Source organism: Pinus tabuliformis, chromosome 1_2, assembly GCF_031772625.1.
Source record: "Pinus tabuliformis cultivar Carrire ecotype Pingquan chromosome 1_2, CPIR1, whole genome shotgun sequence".
Lineage (NCBI taxonomy): Eukaryota > Viridiplantae > Streptophyta > Pinopsida > Pinales > Pinaceae > Pinus > Pinus tabuliformis.
In genome coordinates, this window is record NC_142298.1 from 288,882,254 (window position 1) to 288,905,377 (window position 23,124).

Here is a 23,124-nt window from a genome sequence, read left to right on the forward strand (position 1 = left end):
CTAATATACAGTCAAGTGAAGGACTACATTGTTCCAGAAAAAATTAAAACCACCCATATAGATCCCTATGATGCTACCATTAAATAAAATGAAATTTGAGCAATCATATCAATCGCGTTGCTTTGCTGGGCTACTTATCAAGGGTACACTATTAATATACATACTGATTTTACTACTGATGAAGAAAACAATCAGAGATAGAATTTACTAGAAACACATAAAACTGAAATCGAATAAAAGGCCAATAAATGAACTACAGAACATGTTAGCACGTTAGTCAGTAATGTCAAACGAGAACCAGAATACAAATACCAAGATAATACCTGAGAAAGAACACAGTATAGCATATCCAAGATAATCAGAATTCTAGTAGATAGTTGAGATGGTTTCTCTATATCACCCCTTCCTGAAAAAAGTAGCTTAGACATGCATCATACAGGAGTAGAACTTAAACATATTTATAAAAGATATATAATAGTGAATTCAAATTAGTTACATTGACAAAGTTCATCCTGGAAATCTCTTCCAAATTACCAAGATCCTCAAATAACTAAGTTACTGGTGTAAAATAAGCTCCTAGACACATTTCCTTGTTACAACTTCTAGTGTATATTTCAAATCATCGATTCTACCTAATGCAAGAATTGACTTAGCATATAATCTCAAGAAAATGAATAGGTTTTAACAACATTTCTCTGTCCATGTCGATCTGAAAGAAAGAACCTGCTGCTACTGAAAAGTATGGCTTGAAGCAATCCTTATTCCCATAAAAACACTATAATACAATTTCAAACATGCCAATTTCATCGTCTGAATGAAAAGAATCAACTTGAAGTGCCTGCTTCTCAAAATACAGGTCAATTGCATTCTGCAGACCTTCCCAGCGAAGAATTATGCAATTCCTCAGAAAAAGAAGCGTTTACATGGATTAAAAAGTTGACTGTTTCAACATATTCGATGACATAAGCATTGGATATTTTCATCATACTTAAAAGAAATCAAAATCCAAATAATTACCACCAGATTTTGAATCAACATCAGCAATTTTCTTTTCACTTGATGAAGCCACTGGTACTCTCTTTCCCAACAAATCAATGTCAATAGGCTTTGGGATTTCAGGAGGAGTAGCACACCGTATAAGGGCCCAGTTCACACCCTCAAAGAAAGGGTGTTGTTTGATTTCAGTGGCACCGCGCTTGTATGCTAATCGATGTTGTGGCTCTTTCACAAGTAAACCCCTGATCAAATCCCTTGCTGCAAAACTTACTGTGGGTGATTCTGGAAATCTGAGAGGTTGTCCTACTACGTTGAACAGTGTAGCACGATTGCCTGAACCCTTAAAAGGTGTCTTTCCAAACAGAAGTTCATATAGAAATATTCCAAATGTCCACCAATCCACTGCACTTCCATGACCCTCTCCTTTAATAATCTCAGGAGCCAGATACTCATGGGTTCCCACAAATGACATGGAACGGGCACTAGTAGGCTCTGCGATAAGCTCTGGAAGAGGGGTCACTTGATTACCAACTTCATTTTTTGGTTTCCGTTCTTTCTTTGATTTGTTCGGGAAGAAACGAGGTACAAAACAAGTTGGTTGTACACAAGAAGGCTGAACACATACTGGTTGGACACATGAGGGTTCAATACAAGCAGGTTGGACACAGTATGCTGGAAGTTTCTTTGACATGTCAACATCAACAGATGTTGATTTAACCAAAGTTGGACTAACAACACATCTAAGAGAGAGATCAAAATCTGAAAGCATGATATGCCCATCCTCCCTTACAAGAACATTTTCAGGTTTGAGGTCTCTGTACACGACTCCCAGCATATGTAGGTATTCCAAAGCTAGAAGAACCTCTGCTACATAAAACCTGCAAAAAAATAACAATAGTTAACCAGCAAAATAGACTATTCAGATGTCAAGCACAGTCTAAATAATTTCACACTAATATGATGCTCATCCATCGCATGCATGTTACTGGTAAAACATCACTGGAAGCACTTCTCCAATCCAGTTACAGTGATCCTTATGTAGAGGCATCTGTGAAAAAAGGATGGGTGTTGATTTTTTGCACAACTTGCCACCAGGCATTTAGTTGGAAGTACATTAGTACCAATTAAAGTACATCTTAATTGAAGTAAGGGTTTTCGACTTCAGTAAGTGGGAACAAGTGACATCAAATAAAGATAATGCCATGCACATGGCAGTCATGGCAAATCCAAATGCACTTTGTTACACTGAGAAAAGCCTTCACAGAAACACCCAAAGAATGATTTGTTCATCAACTTAATCCATAGACCAATCATAAGCTATACAAGCTTTTCAAAAAGATACACAAATACCAGCATACCTAGAACCCCCATATACTGGAACGTTAAAACTACACAAAATTGGGGGAATCAGACAAACCATCAACCATGAGGGTACCAAAAAAATGGTAAACTCAAATTTTTCTTGGCCACAAGGTATTGAAAAAAGTTAAACTCAACTTTTGAATATTCATACTTCTAAAATTAATACATTTAAGTTAAAACAATATTAAGCCTTTTATTTTGTTGAGCAAGTTGGGATCAGTCCAACTAATTTCTTATGAGTTTTGTTCAGGAGGTCTTTCTTAGCTTTTTCATCGCAGATCACATGTAAACAAGGTTGTAAGTGCATAATTCAATGCTTCAGAAGAAATTTTGCATTGCAGCCAAAACCCTTCAATGTTTTTGCCACATCGAGGTTATCTCTAGAGTACTTTTGTAGTGCCCTTATACAGATGGACTGCATAGGGAAAATAGTCCCCTTAAGAGTGTCAATCACATCCATGCACAATATAGTACCATTGACATTATCTATGTTAATGCATCTCACTTATTCCTGTCAATGTATCTTTGCACAGAGTTGGTTTCCTTAAAAGAATGCCACGGCCAGACATTTTTGTAAGAGAATAGGATAGAATGCTGATACAGGATTTATAAATATCAGATAATGCACATCAAGTTATTATTCGGATCTATGACATGTATATAATCCATTTTGTTTTTATACCTGAGTTAAAGAACATTTAAATCTAAAATTAAATTTAAAAGTGAATATAAGATCGATTCTAGATTGTATTTCCTAATTTTCCTATGTTTATTTGTGGCCTGCGTTGGCCTACCTTCTCATATTTTTCCACACCAAAACTTTTAAGAAATACTTTTTCATACTCTTGGTTAATATCCACAGTTTTTTTGGTTTTACTTTCCAGTATTTGTGTACTCCAGTGTATGGGGGTTCAAGGTATGCACAGACTATGGGATTAGCAGCACACTCCACTGCTTATTTCAAATCTTCAGAGTCTCCTTATTCATGTTCCTATCAAAGGACTTCCATAGTGCACATATATTTTCTATTCAAATACCTTCACTAGTGGAGGCATCTGAGCAACAATATTCTGCAGACTCAAGCATAAGGACTCCATATGTCACATTGCTTGACTTTCCCATATGAATATGGTCTCATCAGCTTCCTACAGAAGCTGAACACTGCATCAGTACTCATCACCCTATGCGCCCATCATGGTCGCTTGGAAAAGAGGCATTTATATTTCTATGCACAAACTCTGGGATTAGTGGCAAACTCCACTGCTTATTTCAAGTCTTGGGAGCCTTACACATACTCAAAACTACATTGCAGGAAATGCCTCCCTGGGTAGCATACAAGTGCCTAAAATGCTCTGAAATGCCAGAACAGCCCCGAAATGCCGCTGGTCGTACCTTATTGCATTTCACGATTTGGAAACACCGTATGGTATGGCTGGCGGTGTTTCAGAGCCATTTTGGCCAAATTCCATGGCATTTTGGTGAGTTAACTCACTTGTTCCAGCCCACTCAAGTGGCCAAGAAGGGCATAGGTCCCTCCTATGGCCCAAAAACACTTAATTTAAAATTTTTCATCAACTTTATTTCACTTCTAAGCTAATTTCATTTTAAAATAAAAAAAAATCAGAATTAAAATTCTCTAGAAAAAATAAAATTAGAATTCTCTAGAAAACCTTCTATAAAAAGCACTTCAATAACTCATTTCTCACACTTTCTTCAGCAAGAGGAGCTTCCTACAGCAACAGAAAGCATTTTAGTTGTGTTTTAACTTTTGGAGAATTGGGAGCAAGCTTTGGCACATTTCCACCAAGAAAAAGGGTGTGGGCAGCAAGAAGAAGGCTGTGGCCAGAACTTGTTTTGGTGAGTGACTTATTTTCTGCTTTTGCAGCATTCATGGCTTTCTCAAAGTGGTGTTTCTAGCACCCCCAGATCTACTCAAGCAACAAGGCAGCAAGACTACTATCCTATTTGGAAGTATGTCACCAAAGCCAAGCAAATTGATGCTGGGGGTACATGAGAATGGAGGTGGAATTTATGCAATATTGATATGACATTCAAGGGCTCTTCCACAAAAGTGAAGGCTCACATTTTGCATGAAGAGATAAATGGTCTTGATGTTTGGGCACATACCAGAAATCCGGAGGTGAGGACTATATTCAAAAGAGAGAAAGATGATGCCCAAAGGCTGAAGGATCAAAGAAGCAAAATCGGTATGTGTGGCACTAAAAATCCTCGCTTGGGTGCTAGCAATGAGCCAAGGATTGTTCAGGAAGCAAGAATGAGGAAGGTGCTAGCATTAGAAGAAGAGATCTCCAAGCCATCAAATCCAGCTAAAGAGAGTAGATTGTTGAAAATGCTTCACAATCAAGTGCGAGAAAAAGCTGAGTCAAGAGTGGCAAGGGCCATCTTTGCTTGTGGCATCCCTCTTAATGTAGTTCGGTCCACATATTGGCAGGATTTGGAGAGACCGATTAACACAACCCCTCAAGGTTTCAAGGGGCCAAAATATGAAAAAAAATCAAAACAATTTTGCTCAAGAAAGGGAGGCAACTTTCTTGATGATGTTTTAAGACCAATCCGTAGCTTATGACTCATGAGGCAGCAAATGGGTTTCCATTATCTCATATGGCTAGACTGATACAAGACGTAGGCCATTGATTAATGTCGTTTCATCATCACCTAAAGGAGCCATGTTCATAAAAGCAGAAGATTGTTTAGGTGAGGTAAAGGATAGTACGTTCATTGCCAAAATTTTAATTGTTGCAATTGAACAAGTAGGGCCAAAAAATGTGGTGCAAGTTATCATATAGATAATACACCTGTTTGCAGAGCTACAGGCTTAGTTGTTGAAAGTAGACACAATCATATATTTCGGACTCCTTGCATTGTCCATACTCTAAATCTAATTGTAGAAGATTGAGACAAAAACAGAAAGGATTAAGGAGGTCGCAGGCAAGCTACGGAGGTTATAACATTCATCACCAACCACCACTAATCTCAAGGAATATATCGAGAATAATCCAAACTGGAGCTGCTCAAAGTTGTTGAGACAAGGTATGCCTCAAACTTCATCATGTTGCGCCACCTTGTTGAAGTCAAAACTACACTAATGAGTATGGTGGTGGATGCAACTTGGGCTGAGTGGAGACAAGCAGATTCAAAGAAGGGAAGTATGGTGAGACGAGTGACAGGAAGATGGAGGGTGACAAGAAGATTCAAAGATCACACGCTTTGGTACATACTCTAAATCCAAAATTTTATGATGAAGATTTCATTGCTCAAAGCAATGAGAAGAGGAGGGCTCCACATAAGGGAAAGGAGGTGGCCAATGGAGTGAAGAAAGCCTTTTAGAGGTTGTTTCCAGCATTTTTTACACTAGTTTAAGGTAGGAATTTGCTTGTTTTGCTGGTAGATTAGAGGATTTTACAGACATATCAAATTTCGACGAGAGGACCATGAAACTAGTTAAGTTGTGGACTTGACATGGGGAAAATGGTGTTTATTTGCAAAGCCTTGCCACTCATATTCTATCACAAGTGGCAAGCTCTTTATCAGCAAAACATAGTTGGAGCACCTATAGTTTCATTCACTCTATGAAGTGCAACAAGTTGGGACCACGAACATTGAGGATCTTATATATGTGCATTCAAACCTACGCCTGTGTCTCGCAGGGGTGAAGATCTCATAAAGATTGGGATGTGGAAGTAGGACGTTCAAACTTAGAGCTCTTTCTTGCTATTCTTGATATTAGTGGTGATGCAAGTGGAAGTACTAGTAGAGATGCCTCTTCTGTTGAACAAGCATCTTGTTCTATTTTTGTTGATGAGGATGAGGATTGCTATGATTAATGATATCATTGATATGTAATGAGTAATTCTCTCTCTTTATCACACATGCACACGTGTGTGTGTTTTGCTTGATTTTTCAATTTTTAGGGGGTCATGTTTCCAGTTGCACCAATTTCGAAAACTTAGACATTTCCACATTTCATGCAACTTAGATTCATAACATATGAAAGACTTCATAATGTACATAACTTTTAAAATATATTGTAGCTTTGATTAATAATCTTTTGAAACTTTAATCCGTTAAGTCTATTGAACTTTGAATGGGATATGAAATTCTAGTTTCTCCATATGAAGTCCAAAGAGGCAGGAAGTTAGAACCACTCTCAAACATCTTGAAACAACTAGTGGTAATGTTTTAAATAAAAAGATAGAAAAAGTATGATAAAGGAGAATGACAACTAAGAATTCAATATAACCATCAATTACCAAGATGACAAACTCAAAACTCAATCCAACACTTCACCCCCAAAGCGTGTTCCCAAAGGGAGCATTCAAAAAGCGGCCCAAGGAGCACACTTCCTAAACACCTTCTAAGAGTGTTTTTTGGGAGCGGACTCCCTTCCAGAAAAAAGGCGGATATCTCTACCTCAACACTCCAAGTGCTTAAAAAACGCTCCCACACAAGAGGGAAAATTTGACATTTTTCACTTGTAGAAACTAATACAAAGTTCCAAAAGCTTGGTTTATGAATAATCTCCAACATCTTGCATGATCTCGGGATTTTGTCACATAGCTTTTCTTCGTCATTGCGCTGATCACTTTTCATGTAATGCATGAAAGAAACTGCCCAACACTCCACCTGAAAATCCAACTGGAATAATCCTTTTATTGTTGACCAAGTTTGACCAAGTCATAACATTTCACTAGAAGCTGATTGGAAAACTTCCACATGACATGGCATCCTCTAGTCCTGCTCTATAATTTGAGCCTAGGTTAACCATCTAGACCATTTTGCATTGGGATGGTGAATGTTGTCACAAGAGACTATTATGTTGTGAGAGTTATCATGAGTAATATTGCACCAAGGCCAAGGTCACCTACAGACTCTATAGACACTAACCATGTGGAATGGCATAGGTGCAGACGCGAGCTACAATGCCCAAACACTGGTGATCACCCCTACAGAAAGCAAGGCTCCGATAAAACCATGAGTTCTCATGAGAAGCCTCCCAAGATCCTTCAATCTATTCGGGGACGAGATTGCCAAGATGAAGCTTTCAAGGGACAGGGCATGGTCTGACTAATCACAATGAATGTGTTAGAAAATCAATTGCAATTACATTTTCTTACTTGGCAATTACTTGTGATATTTAATCTTCTCCTTTTTAGTTATTTATAGATTCTTCTTCATCAAGCAATTACACAAACTATTCTTCCAAGATCACAAAAAAGTAAGACATAGAGATTTAGGCTTTCAAGCCAAGGCAAAACCCCTCAATGGGGGAAATCGAATGATTCTCTTCTTATTGAATTTATTCAAAATGAGATATCTAACCCAAAACCAATGACTTCCTCCAAGTCAACCCTCCTCTCCAAATCAAAGTTTAAAGTTGAATCTTGGCCTAGTCAGAGTCAAAACCAGCTTTCAAATTTATGTCCTATTGTAGACTTTGCTTTCCAATTACAAATTTAGATCTTCGAATCTCACCGCAAGACATTGCTTTCCAATTACAGGACTTCGCTTTCAATTACAGACTTTAGATCTTCGGCTACAGGACTTCGTTTTTAATTACAGACTCTTATCCTTCAATTACTAACCTTCTACTACTACAACAAATCCTTGATTTGTTATCACAAATATTTGGCTTTTGTTGCAGATAGATAGCTACAGACTAGAATTCGGCTTAGTCACAGACTTCGGTTTCTTCAAGTGTTGTAGACTTCTTCTATCTTTGGTGTTCCTTCTCCTGTTGGATTACAAAATTTTATCTTTCTTGCATACTTTCTTTCTTATTCTTCATGAGGTTGAATAGTATCCTTTATATATACATCCAGGAGGGAGTTAATAACCACACAGGCCGACATATCAAAGGGACGGTTGACTTGGAGGAATGACTAGCAATTTTACAAAAAATGAAATTCCTTTCATTTCTTTTACAAATGACAAAATTTGACATGAGTCTTTTGCAAATTCCTTACTCTTATTGACTCAAAAAGCATGAAGAACATGCTAAATCAAAAAGAAATAAGAATAAATTAAATAATAACTTTTTCCTTTCGTTTGAAGACCAACACTAGTTACATTTTCCAACACTCCCTCTTAACAAGGGAGGTCTTCATAATGACTCAATGGTCTATCTCAAGTTGAAATATTCACATAAGAAAGATCCAGATTGATAAGCATCACTCATCATAGCCAACATTGTCACATTACCCAAGGCCTCAACAGGTACACTCTATCTCTCACAAAATCAAACCACAATGCGGGTAGGCATTCCATAGGACACCATATTGCCTCATCATGGTACATACTCCACCTAGGATACCCGAAGTAATCCTACCACCGGACCATTCTTATCCAAGTCCATGTGACTTAGGATCTTCATCCTAATCCATCACATTACATGACTCTAAGAATGTTTGTCCAAGATGTTTATCCAATCCAACATTCTCTTTATCCATGTCCATCTACTTGACTTAGGGCATCTATCCTAATCCATCATAGTACCTGACAAAAGGAGAACCAAACAAGTCATCATTCTCCCTATCTATGATGCATGCACTAGACTTATGGTTGTTAGTCCTATTCTAGTACATGACAAAGGTAGAACCAGTGTCCAACCATACTCCCTCTCAATCAAGGAGGACATCCCTATTCTCCTTTTAATCGGAGAATAGATCCTACTCCTATTCAAGGAGGTTCCTTTTTCTCCCTCTAAAACCTAGAGGAGATTCTCGACTTCACAGCTACAAGTTCTCTTCCTTGTCTTGCATAAAAGCACCAACGATCAGTTCTATAAAGCTTGCATGGCTCCCTCTTTCCTCTGCACCTCACTATATTGAACATGCTTCCTTTCACGGAGCTATCTTCTCATGACAGGTTCCAGGTCATCCATCTTACACATCACTTTCATTTCGACTTTATCAATGAAGGCATTCTATTGAACCTTCCAAACTTTATGGCTTCCTCACGAAAGTGATCTTCCTTCTAGACCTTCAAGTTATCTTCTCACACTGCTACCTTTCATCCGAGATGAGCACATCTTGATCTTCATGGATGTCAGGTACCAAAAGTTGAGCTTTTCCTCAATATCCACACAATTGAACTTGTCTCAATTGTCATCGTGTACCCTTGCAACATCTTTCCAGGTAGAAAAATAATATGTCAACTAGATAACCAATAATATATATTAACATCAAACTTACCTCACCATGACAATCTTCTTCAACATCCTCATGGTCCATTTCCATATGAGTCTACCTTTATGCATCAGAGTGCCCAAGGATCCAACTTGATTACCAAGTTACCATTTTTTCTTCAATAAACTTTGATAGCATCAGTTTCCTCAGGTCTTTACAGATCCCTCCATTCATCATGCCCTTTATGACATGAGATCAGCTTTGATTAGTCATCCTTCTCATTTTGCTTCCTTCATTATGTACCTGCATTGACCATCAACAAGTACCGCCAAGCAAAATATACAACTTCTCATTATCACTCCTCACTGCCTTGATCTTCTTCTTGGTCTAGTTTTCTACCTAGGCCTTAAACTCCATAAACTTGGTTAAGACCTCATCTTTCTTTTTCATAAAATAAATCCAAGTTTTCCAAAAATAATCATCAATGAAAGTAACATAATACATGTGTCTCAAAAGAGATGGAGAAGAGAAGGGTCCACACACATTTGAATGCACCAGCCACATACCTTTGGCCCTATTGTCTCATCCTTGAAAAGAAGTCTCGGCATACTTGCCAAGCGTGCATCCCTTGCACACTCCATTCTTATCAAAGTTGCATGTTAGTAATCCTGTGGATATTTGTTGAAGAATCTTCAGCACCCCATGATGCAAGCGCCCCATGCACCTGTAGCCTTGCTGCTCAAGGCTACAGAAGTCTCCACCTACAACTTGTAAAGGTTCTTCATCCTCACACCTATCTGCTTCACTGAACCAGAAGTTAAGTGCTTCAGGTATGCCTTACCTCTGTTGAAGACGACCTTATATCCCTTGTCCTCGAGGGTTACTATTGAAAACAGGTACTTCTTCAACCTTGGAACATAGAGAACATCTCTAAGATGGAGAGAGTACCCAGACTCCCTCTCAAAGCTGACAGTACCAACTCCCTTGGTCTCATACTTGCCATTATCTCCTAGCTCAATCTAAAACTGCATGTCCTTCTCCTTCAGGCAGTTGAAACTCTTCTTATTCCCGTTCATTTGGAAGGATGTTCCTGAATCAATATGCCATATATTGCTATCTGTTGAGCTTTCCATGCAAGCAATCAATGAGAAATCTTTCTCGAAATGGCAGAAAATGCATCTACCTCCACTGATTCAGCTACATGATCCTTACTAGACTCCTCCTGCTTCGGACAGATACCGGCATTGTGTCCAGACTCCAAACTCATGGCAATGGAAGCACTTGAGCTTGCTTAGATCCTTCTTCTTGCCCTCTCGACTGAACTTGGCCTCTCCTTGGCCCTTCTTGCCTTTGGCCTTGCCTGCCAGCGCAAGGTTCTCCTCGTCCACTGCCGTAACTGATCTACCATCTCTACTCCCTCTCTGGATCTCTTCCTGAACACAATCAGTGCAAAACCTTTCCCAATTGGGAAAATTCTCTCTACCACTGACAGCATCTTGGAAACCATACCAAGACTTGTGAAGTCCCAATAAGGTCAAACTCACAAGGTCATGATCAGATACAACCATGCCCACACCACCCATTTCATCTCGTACATGAGTGAATCTTGACAAATATGTGACAATGGGATCATCCTTGCTCATCCAGATACTCCACAGTCTCCTTAAGAGCAAGCTTCCTAGTATCAAGGGAACTCTAATATAGTTCTAAAATAGTTTTGAACATCTCAAAAGTTGTCTTCTTCTCATGGATATGAGGAACTATATGATCTCTGGCCCCCTCTAGAATAATCCTCCTTGCCTTGATATCATTCTTAGTATGTTGGGTCAATTGTTGGGGATCTTGTGGTTGTGGTATAGTGTTCTTAACAAACTCTCCAACCCCATGATCCTCCCTTTCCATGGAGCGAAGTTCGATGCTCCCTCTAAACAATGGTCTAATCTCAACCCTTGGAATGCCATCTTGCTTCCCAGAGAGCTCTCCAACACCTGTGAACTAGGGCTGATTCACTAGCCCTCTTGGCTGCCCTTTAGTCCTTCAAAGTTCAGCTCCAATAATTCTACCTCTCCTCACAAGGACTGAACTTAGGGCTCAATAGACACCTTCTAGCAGCCCTCCAATCTGCTCTTAAGCTGCCACCAAACTTGTCCCAAACTGGACACCATCAATCTAGCAAACCATCAACATGGAAGGACATACATACCTCTTGAAAGAAGACTTCTTTCCTCTCTGAAACACCTCGGCCTGTGCACCAACTTCTGTGAATTATGGCCCTGGTTAAGTCTACCTGTAGCAGCTGCTACAGCCCTCCTACTCGGCCTCCAATCCACCTTCAGAACTGCCCGGTCCTCTCTTCTACCTAGCCCTACTTCTGTGCTGACCTTGAGACTTACTCAGCCCCTGTTCCAGATCCTAGTTAGACCTTACGACCCTCCAACACTAAGCTACAGGAGCTCATCAGCTCCCAAAAATTGCACAGAATGTGCAGCGAGTTCTTGAGAGAATTGGCACAGATATGCCCTCAACATCTGCCTGCAACTACCCTAAACTCGCGCTTCTTCAAGCACAGAAAGAACCCAAAACAACTCGCCCTCCTCTTGAAAAGACTCCTATAGTAGCTGTGGCTACTTCAGATCAGATATCCTTCCTCTATGATGAATTTGCGCTTGTGATGAATGTGTTTATTCATGCTATGATACCATGTAGAAAATCCACGAAAATTCTGCTATGCTCGAATGAACAAATCTGAAACTAACTTGTAACCCAAGACACAGAATTTTCTCTACTTAATTTGCAGCAAAATCAGTCGAACTGCTTTGTGAACTCATCCTGATTTTTAGGAACTCGTCCTAATTTTTAGGGACTCGTGCATGCTAAAAGAGAACAACTCGAGGTCCTTCTTGACTAAGGCACAAGTCAAGAAGACCTTCACTTGCTACTTTTCAACAATCGACTAGGCACTATGAGGGTTGGTCGACTTACCCATCAGAACAGAAAAAGCCTAAACTCATACGTTTGTCTGCCCATTTGGAACCTACATGGATGATCAAGGTTGATTTAATCAGCCATGTTCCAAGGGGGGTGGTGGTTAGGAACTCAAGTATAAATAAGCAGGCTCATGAATGGAGTGATATGATGAAACGTGCGATGACATGCAATATTGCACTCTATGTTATAACACTATCTCCAAACAACACTAAGTTCTCTTGGATATATTGCTTACTTTCTTATGGTTTATGCTAATAAAAATGCATGAAAATATTAAAATATCACATGTATGACTTGGAGAATTCACTCTACATAGCATCATCATTATTTCCTCTATGGCACAAGAACAAGGACATGAGAGTGTACTAGCAATAGAGTAAATCAAGTCATAGGTCAAGAGGAAGCCTGTTTAAAAAGGAAAAAGGAAAACATTGAAGCCTGCTAAAGATTATTGGAAATAAGTGTCGGTCCATGTAATCATTTATAAATGCAGTTTTTTGTTTTGTAGGGTTGAAACAACCGCCATATAAATTTTGATATGTAAGTTGTTTTATCACACATGCAAATCTCTCAGGTCTATTGCAACAAAGTTGAGAAATTGGTGGAAAATGTGAGAAAGAAGACAATAAAACACAGTCATTGTACTTCTACACTAGGCTATGACACTAAACACTATATTAGACAAGCATTTGATGTTGCAAAATTCCCTAAGATTAGCCTTTTTTAATCTAGAAGCCTCTATCATTTTTGGGTAAAAAACAATGACAAAAAAACCTTGAGACATAAAAGTTCAAATTACCATTCATCAATTTAGGGTTACAGTTTCAATATTGATTTATAAAAATTGAGGCTCTTTATCTAAGTTTTGAGGTTCAATTTAGAATTAGGGTTTCATACCTTGCCTTTCATTTTCTTTTTGTCTTTTCTTTTTTTATGTCAAAAAATCACTTTTTCTGGCCGGAAACTCACTCTAGCAACTAAAACATTTCAGGAACTCTGGAGCATTAAAACTCAGAAAAAGTTATAAATATATATTAATGATTGAATGATGTTTACAATTGTGGGAGGCCCTGGCTTAAATACAGCCCTGGGTGCCTCTTAGTGAATGGGCATGATCTTTGATCATGCCCTTTGCCTAATTACTTACTAATTACAGACTTATTTAATTTTATATAACATTGCCTTCCCCTTGAAAAGATGCTTTGTCCTCAAAGCATACGTAACGACAGGTGTTGTTGAGAAAACACTTTTGTCTCCCAAGAAGCTTTTTCTTCTGGTAAGTCCTTCCACTTGATCAGGTATTCTTTGATTACTCGTGATCGCAGCTTCTTTTCCCTGATGGAAATGATTCCTTCTAGTTCTAGAATGACCCTTCCTTCGTCATCTAAGGTCGGAAGTGTTGTTTCTGCTAAATGATGTTTGCCAAGTGCCTTTTTAAGGCAGGATACATGGAAAACATTGTGAACACGACTTTTATCAAGAAGGCTTAAACTATATGCTACTTGGCTGATCTTTTTGTTGTTGTGGTACGGTCCATAAAACTTTGGTGCCAATTTGTTTTTTCCCTTTTGTTTTAAGGACGACTGGTTCTAAGGCTGAATTTTAACAAATACCCATTCTCCAACTTCAAATTCTCTCTCGGTTTTGTTTCGGTCAGCTTGTTGCTTCATATGTTTATTGCATTCTTTAGATTTCCTTTTAGAGTTTGGACGACTTTTTGGGTTTCTTCTAACTGGTTTTTAACAGTTGGAAGTTTCGTCTCAATAAAAGCAAATTCCTTACATTTCGGAGGTTCATAACCATACAGAGCTTGAAATGGAATCATTTTCGTTGACGTGTGGTAAGTAGAATTGTACCACCATTCAACGAGATGTAACCACTGAACCCACTTATTTTGTTTGTCTGTGGCATAACAATGTAAGTAGGCTTCTAAACATTTATTGACAACCTCTGTTTGGCCATCTGTTTGAGGATGGTAAGTTGAACTCATGTTGAGGTAGGTTCCTATATGTTTGAAAATTCCTTCCAAAAATTACCCTTAAATTTGGCATCTCTATCGCTCACAATGACCTTGGGAAATCCATGTAATTTGTAAACATTTTTGCAAAATATCTTAGCGATTTGTTTAGCTGAATTTGGTTTCCTCATTGCAATAAAGTGAACATACTTGGTGAGTCTGTCTTCTACTACAAGAATTTTATCCTTACCACAGACACAGGTAAACCTTCAATAAAGTCCATTGATATTTCCTCCCATTTTTGATTTGGGATATTTAAGGGATGAAGTAGTCCAAGTGTCATAATAATTTCATTTTTATTCCTCTGGCATTTTTCGCATTTTGCTACATATTTTCGAATATCACTATTCATTCCCTTCCAAAAGAATGATTGGCATGCATTCTAGTAGGTTATAAAGAAACCTACATATCCGGCTGACAGTGAATCATGCGACTCTTTGAGAATATTGGCTTTAAACTTGGAATTTGAACTCAAATAAATTCTTCCTTTGCACCATAGAATATCGTTTTCCCATTCAAATTTTGAATCCTGGGGAAGGTTATTGATTATAGCACTTGTTTCTGGATCTTTTACATATTCACTTCGAATCTCATTAAGCCATTCGGGAACAACAACTGAAACTGCAAGTAATGATGGTTCTTCGTCTTTCTTAGACAGAGCATCAGCTACTACGTTATCTTTCCCTTTCTTATGTAATATATCCACATCGAAGGCAGCGATATTTTCCATCCATTTTTGTTGTTTTGTAGATAACATTTTCTGTTAGAGGAGATGTTGAAGACTATTATGATCTGTTCGTATTAATATCTTACTTCCCTAGAGATATTGTCTCCACTTGGCTAATGTGTGCATAATAGCAATCATTCCCTTGTTGTATGTAGACTTGAGACGTTCTTGCTTATTGAGCTTCCTACTTTCAAATGTGATTGGGTGAGCATCCTGCATTAGTGCTACTCCTATGCCAAAACCTAAAGCATCACATTCAATTACAAATGGTTTTGAGAAGTCTACAAATGCCAATACAGAGGCATTAGACATAACTTCCTTCAAGTCTTCAAAACACTTTTATGCTTCATCATTCCATCGAAATGAGTTCTTAAGAAGGTTCGTTAGGGGTGCGGTTATATGGGCGTAGTTTTTAATAAATCTTCGATAATACCTGGTTAATCCTAAGAATCCTCTTAGTTTGAAAATATTAATTGGTTTGGGCCATTCCTTTATAGCCTTGATTTTATTAGGATCTACTTTTACTCCTTCCTTGGATATTATATGTCTGAGATACTCTACTTCTTGCCCAAAAGTGCATTTGGACTTCTTGGCATAGTATTGATGCTCTTCTAATACAGTAAGAACTTGCTCCAAACGTTGTAGGTGTTCCTTCCATGTTTTACTATAAATTAGAATGTCATCAAAAAACACTAACACAAACTTCCTTAGATATGGACAAAACAGCTCGTGCATAGTAGCTTGGAATGTTGTTGGTGCATTGGTCAAACCAAAAGGCATTACTTTAAACTCATGATGACCTTCATGTGTTTGGGTCGTAGTTTTCGCTATGTCTTCCAACCTTATTCTGATTTGGTAATACCCTGACCTTAAGTCCAATTTTGAGAAATATTTAGCTCCATGTAGTTCATCCAACATTTCATCAATAAAAGGGATTGGAAACTTGTTTTTAATTGTTACTTTGTTTAATCCTCGATAATCGACGCATAATCTAAACGAACCATCTTCCTTTCGAACTAATACAACTGAAGCAGCATACAGACTTCTACTTTTTGTGATAATGCCACATTTTAAAAGATCCTCTACTAATCTTTCAATTTCGATTTTTTCATGATGTGGATATCAGTACAGTTTGATGTTGATGGGATTTGATTCTGATTTGACTTCAATTGTATGCTTGATTTCCCTTTTAGGAGGAAACTTCATTGGAAGGTCTTGGAACACCTTTTCGAGCTTTTGAATTAGTTCTTGAACTTGCGGTGACCCTTCGTTAATGATAATTGAAGTTAGCATTTCTAATTGATGACACTACACTAAATAAACTGGTGCTCCCTTTCGAATCATCTTCATCATCTGAGATGATGATACAATTTGATTCTCAGGGGGCTGGAAACCATATAACATGTATTTCTAGCCTTCCCATTTAAATTTTATAAATTGCTTATTGTGGTTGGCCGAGTAAGTGCCTAGAGTTTGAAGCCATTGGATACCTAAGACCACATCCACTCCTCCTAATGGTACAATGAAGAACAGAGATTCTAGATTATAGTCTTGAATTTGTAATTTGACTTGGCATTTCCATACTGTTGAAGTTTCCAAGTTTACTTAGTCAAAAACCCTCCATGCACTTTATCTGATTTATTCCTACCTACTTGTTATTTTCCTTAACAAGTTATTTACAATGTAAATACTGAAAATAAATACTAGTGCATGCTCAACATATTACAGATCAGCAACTAAAAGAAACAAGAACAAACACACCATATGACACCATTATTTTTGGACTAATGTCCCCGGAAAAACCCAATGTGGGAAAACAGGTGCAGCTATTTGAGGGTTTTCTTATTAAGCAATATCATAGTATAATCTGGGTGCCGAAACTGGCCCACCCAACAGAGAATTTCCTTAGCAGTAATACCTCTCAGTTTCTGACAAATCTACTAGCTGAAACCCCGGATAATCCTTTCGGCAACTACTCAGCACCAATCTACCCCAAAAACCCCAACGTCTACCCAATCTGGACTGTGTCAACCTCTCCTAGCCCAGCTCTGGCCCTACGTCAGCCTATCTTGGCCTGCGTCAACCCCGGGAGACCCTGCGTCAGCTCTCTGAGCCTTTGCATCAGCTACGCTGCCCCTCTGGTGCTCTGCGCAGCACTTAGCTGCCTCTACGTGGCCCCGCGTGAGCACTGGCTGCTCCTGCGTCTCTCTCTCTCTGGCTGCTCTGTTGTTATCCTGACACTATCTCTGCCTCTCTGTCTCTCTATACTCAATGCCCCTCAGTTGCTCTCCGATTACTGATTCTATCTCTCTTAGCAAACCCTGCGCTAGAGAATAGAATCACTGATCACTCTGGTGTATTCTCCAAGTGACCCTCAAGCCTCCTCTTATACTTTTCCTATTGACATCTCAACGGCCAAGATTAAGTCTTTAATCAACTGCTAAGATTAGATCTGGCTTGATCCATGTCTTTTGGACCATTCTAACACAAAGTCATATTAATACACATTAATATTTTATTTTCCCTAAGTTTGGACTCCATTAAAAATATTAATTATTTTAATATCTCGTAATCTGTTTAGAATCTGCCCAAACCCTTTTTGGGTATTGAAGATCTCATGTGCCCCAATCTCTCCACCAAATTTCGTGGCTAGAGCACATCCAATGTTACCCCAAATCAACACCTACTTTTTCAATTTTCCCATAATCTTCATGTTGGGCATGGGAAATGTGAAAATTTTGAGTCTTTTCACCATAGTTGACTCCAAAAAGTTGTGAGTGCTATCGGTATTGATCAAAACCATTATGTTGCTCTTCTTGATATGTCCTTTTAACTTTAATGTCTGGGGCTACGATATACCTATGATGGTTGATAATGACACTTGCGGAATATTCTCGTTATCTAGTTCTGGAGAATCTTTGATTTCTTCTACGTCTGATTCATCACTGTCTGAATCATTAGTTGCTTCACATTTATACAAATTCTTGGTCTCTTTTCCTTTAGCACACCTATGTTTAGGATCCCATTTTTCGCCACAATGTTTGCACTTGCCCTCTTTCATTCTTTGCATTTCCAAGTTAATTTTTTCTTCACGAAGATGTGGTGAACATATTCTGTGTTATCTGTGTTCGCAGCGTGGGAAAATCTTCGTCTCGAATATACTCTTTCAACTTTAGGCCACTGCATCTTTTTGTGCTTCTTTTCAGCAGCTTTTGCCTTCTGTCTTGCTACTTCTATAGAAGTGATGTCATAAAGCTCAAGTTCATCTTGGAGATTGGGTTTTAAGTCCCATGGTGTATGATTAAATGAGACGAGTTTCTGATAATCCAAGTACTCGTGTGGCTAAAGTTTCCCATTCTCGATTGTATTCGTCCACATCTCCTTTTTGTTGCAAGTATGGTGAGTGCTAAGAAGAACTCTTCTTCCTTGACACCTTGAGACCTTGTAAAGAATGCATTTTTTTATTTTCTCCAACTAATAGCAAGTGTCGTCTTTTTTCCACCACATATACCAATTATATGCTTCGCCTTCCATTTGCATGGATGCATGCCTGATCTTTTCGTCATCATTGTCAATACCGTAAATCTCGAAATATTCTTCTGCTTTATTGAACCATGCAACACTGCACTTCTCGTTACCGTCAAATTTGGAGAGTTCAAGTTTTGCTCTTCATTGATATGTCGCAATTGTTGGAGTAAAGAGAGGGTATTGATTCGCAAGCTGCATATTTGAGAATTGATTCCAGAGCTGCATATTTTGAAAATTCGTATTACGATTTTGTTGATGGGGTATAGACAATGCTTTTGGAGACTCGGGTTTGTCATGTGAATTTGAGGAATTCGACAAATCTGGAGAATTGAGATGTTGAGTAGCTTCATTATTCTGGGGTATTTGATCGGGTGTAATCTTCAACTTGTCACAAATACAAGTCAACATCACCATTGTTTGACTATGATTTAGATTCACTGTATTTGAAAGGATTGCATGATCCCTTTTAAATTCATTATGGTTATGCTCGAGCTGACTCTCTATTCTCTTTGATGTATATTGGAGCGCCTCGATTTGTTCGCCATGTCCGGTCACCTTAGTCTCAAGATCTATCAATCTTTTATTGAAATCAGCCATCGACATTGATGAAGCCATTAATCAAGTATGTGGTGGAGTATACTTATCCAGCGTAACTTTTCTTAACTTGATCCTAATTTTTTTTTTAAATTAAGAAAAACCCCTTTTTTAAAATTATTATTATTATTATTATTATTTTAAATAATTATTTTTTTAACTTTATTTTTTATTTATAAAGTTTTATAATTATACAATATATTATTTAAATATTATGTTTTATAACTATATAATATAGTTATATAGTTATTCGTGTAAATGGTTAAAAAAGCAACGGCGTGCGAAGAAGGAAGACAGAGGACGGCGAAGAACTAGGTGGACGCAGCGGGGAGAGATGGCAGCAGTGGTCGGGAAACCAGTCGACGGGGTGACCACAACTACGGAGGCGGAGGGCTTGGAACTGGACACAGAGTATGGCAAGGGAAACAGCGGTTTGTGGATGTATGCCAGTGGTGGCAGAAGAACGACATAGCAGTGGACCGAAGGCAGCAGTTCACCGGTAGTTCGACCTATGCGCAGTAGAGCAACGGAGGATCATCTGGCTCTAATACCAAATGGAGCATTGAAACTTAGAAACAGTTATAAATATATATTAATGATTGAATGATGTTTATAATTGTGGGAGGCCCTGGCTTAAATACAGCTCTGGGTGCCTCTTGGTGAATGTGCATGATCTTTGATCATGTCTTTTGCCTAATTACTTTACTAATTACAGATTTATTTAATTTTATATAACAAACTCAGGAAGTGTTTGAGCATCATGCTGAAATCATTGGAAACAGTTTGGATATGGCTTCGAAACATTTCGGTTTTTCAGATATGGATTGGAAACATTTCAGTGTAATTTTCAAGCCATATCCCCTCCATGTTAGTGTCTGAAACAGGGAATGGTGTATCCCCTTTTTTTCCCAGATGTTTCCGGTAACTTAGTCTCTAGTGGAAGCATTGGTGAGCATGTGTCCAGATTCAGTCTATAAAAAATAAAGCATGGGTATAGGTTTATTCATTCAATTCAGCAGCAAGCAGTGAATTAGCTTGCTGTACTTTTCATGTAGCAGATTTCAGTTCAGAAATAATGAGAAAGTAGCAACAGGTTTTAACAGTCAATATACTCAGTTTTTATTTTTCCTTTTAGCAATCATCTAGCAAGTTTATTGCAATTATGTTTTCTTGCTTCATAACAGTGATGCGATTTGGGACAAACCTGTGAGTTTTCATTAGATGTTTTCTAAAATATGTGTTATTAGAACAGCAGTTTTGAGTGGATTTTAAAGTTCAGCTATACAGTAGGTTAGGAATTCTTTAAGTGCAAAGTCTACTTACCATAGTTTAAGAAAATCTATCATGGTATCAGAGCAGAGTTTCCAAAATCTTCCAATTTCATGTCTAAAGAGGCAAGCTTTAAGGAGTAGAAACCAGTGGGAGTGTTTCAAGGATCTGGCAGTAATACAGCAAAAAGGAAGTGAGGGCAAAGTGAATCTCATTGTATTCAGTGAAGAATCACTTAAGCCCTCATATCACTAGGTGAAGAATCACTTAATCCCTCGTATCACTAGGTGAAGAATCACTTAAGCCCTCATATCACTAGGAAAAAGACTGCCAAAGACATGTATGATGCATTGGGAACCTTGTGCTAGAGTGTGAATATATCCAAAAAGATGTTCTTCAAGAACAAGTTCACCTCTACACACGAGCAAAACATATACAGTAGCTACTAGCAAGCTATCTCATGAAGATAGCACTGCCAAGAGATCAGATTACTACAGTTGGGGACAAAGTTGAGGGTAATGGGTTAGTTCAGATTTCTTTTAATGGCTTTAATCCACCATGGCACAACTTTGTTCATGTTATCTGTGGTCGGAGCATTTACCTGACCTAAAGCAGTTCTAGGATGTATTCATTAGAGAGAAAATGGGACTGCAAGCCCTAAGTCATGAAGCAGTGACAGCTAGTGCAGCTAGAAGTCATCAACGTTGACAGGTGCAACTGATGATGTGTGTAGCATAGCAGGCATTGCAGATCAGCAATGTGTACAACATTAAATACAGATCCATGACGTTGAGCTCAGTGATGTTTGAGTACACCACTGAGAAGATGAAGTACAACATAGTGCAGCATGGTAATGGGAGCAGCTCAGTGATGGGAACAGCTCTGTGACTAGGTGCAGCACCATGACGAAATGCAACACTACGATAGGTGAAGCAGTCACCTTGGAGAATCAGTTGAAGCAATATGTCTTCAACTGATCTCATGCAGATATCAAAAGTCAAAATGTTGACTTCTATTGTAAATGTACTATCTCTCTCTTTCTCTGCTAAACTTTGAAGAACATAAAAGAAGAATTGATCAAGGGTTTCCCCACATTGGGGTTTGTCCCTGGCTAGCGCCACACCTTGTGTCCTCTTGTCTTGGCTTGTTCTTCTGTGATTTATGTTTATGTTCTATCTGCAATTTACTTTAATGCTGATGTGATTGCTAATCTAGAAAAGATATGGAGCTAACTATCAAAATTGAAATAAATTGCTCTAAGCATAGAACATACCTAAATTTAGCAAGAATATTTAAAAAGTTTAAAATAAAAGCAAAAGGCTATGTATAGTGGATCTTTATATCCTCTTCCTCGATGCTACTAAAGCTTGAATTAAATGAACTAATGCATCTAACCTTTTGGCATCCTTAATTAGAAGATAGCCTTTGGCAAACAATTGTAAGCATACTTCTTCTCACCAAGAATGACAAAAAGATTGAATTGAACTAACCTAATTAGAAAACACATAATTGCAGCATAGCTTCTAAATGGTAAATAAAGTAGTGACACAAAGACAAACCCAAATGCCCCTGAAGGGATAAAGAACTATGGACCAAGAGTCACCAAACAACATTGCTTGTCAACGACATTAACCCCAAAGAGAATATTTGAGTTGCTCTTGAACATACGTCCATTCCCATACAGTTTGTTTCAATGTCTTTGGAAATTGTAACAAAGGCAACGACCATCCATCAACAGGGTTTTAGCAAGACAAGAATTAGATGGTTGCCCCTCCTTAACAACTAGCCAAGCAAAAACCCCAAGCTTTCAACTGAGGCAAATGAGCAAACATTACATAACCAACAAATCCACTAATCCTTGAGATCAAAAGAAGTCCATCTAACATTCAACACAAAATATAAAGGGTGCTTCCAATGCAGAAGAAAGTAAAGCTTTTTGGTGTCATGCTGTTGGAGTTACTTCCTGAATCTCTAACCTTAATGCCGCCATGGAGGGCCTTGCATATCCATATTCGATAATATTGCTCTTCAAGTCGGATCAATGCTATAATATCTTTGATAATCAACTTGGCAAGGGACAACAAAGCCTTCTAATCCAACCAGTCCCTACTCTCAAAAATTCAGCCAGTCCCTACTCGCAAAATTCAAAGGATCCTCCAAAACAATATTCCTTTATTGCTCAACCAACATGCCTGAAATCTGGAACACAAAAATAAATTGACCCCGATGTAACCAACTCCAAATAGGGCGCCATACCAAGTACCATCCTACATAGTTCCCAAAGAAGTTCCACCTAACCAAAAGGGACAACAAACTTCCAGGCCTCCCACATCCTCTGAGAAATGACTAACCCAAACAACTTAAAGAGGTGTTAGGAGGATATAACATCACATAATTTGAAAGCACCGCAAATCAACAGCAAATGTTGGGCAGACTAGAACTAGTATCATAGGAGGATCTGCCATGGACTGAAACCTTGAAGATATTTCTATCTATTT

At 38.4% G+C, this 23,124-nt stretch overlaps 1 protein-coding gene across 1 annotated transcript in view; it reads right to left on the reverse strand.

Annotated features, from left to right (window-relative positions):
* Window positions 1–626: 626 nt before the first annotated feature.
* LOC149205472 (serine/threonine-protein kinase D6PK-like) overlaps window positions 627–23,124 on the reverse strand; it is a 34,468-nt gene continuing 11,970 nt past the window's right edge. The window contains exon 3 of the mRNA XM_089395077.1: window positions 627–1,874. Coding sequence (XP_089251203.1) covers window positions 989–1,874 — 886 coding nt within the window. The 3' untranslated portion in view covers window positions 627–988. The remainder of the gene's footprint in view (window positions 1,875–23,124) is intronic.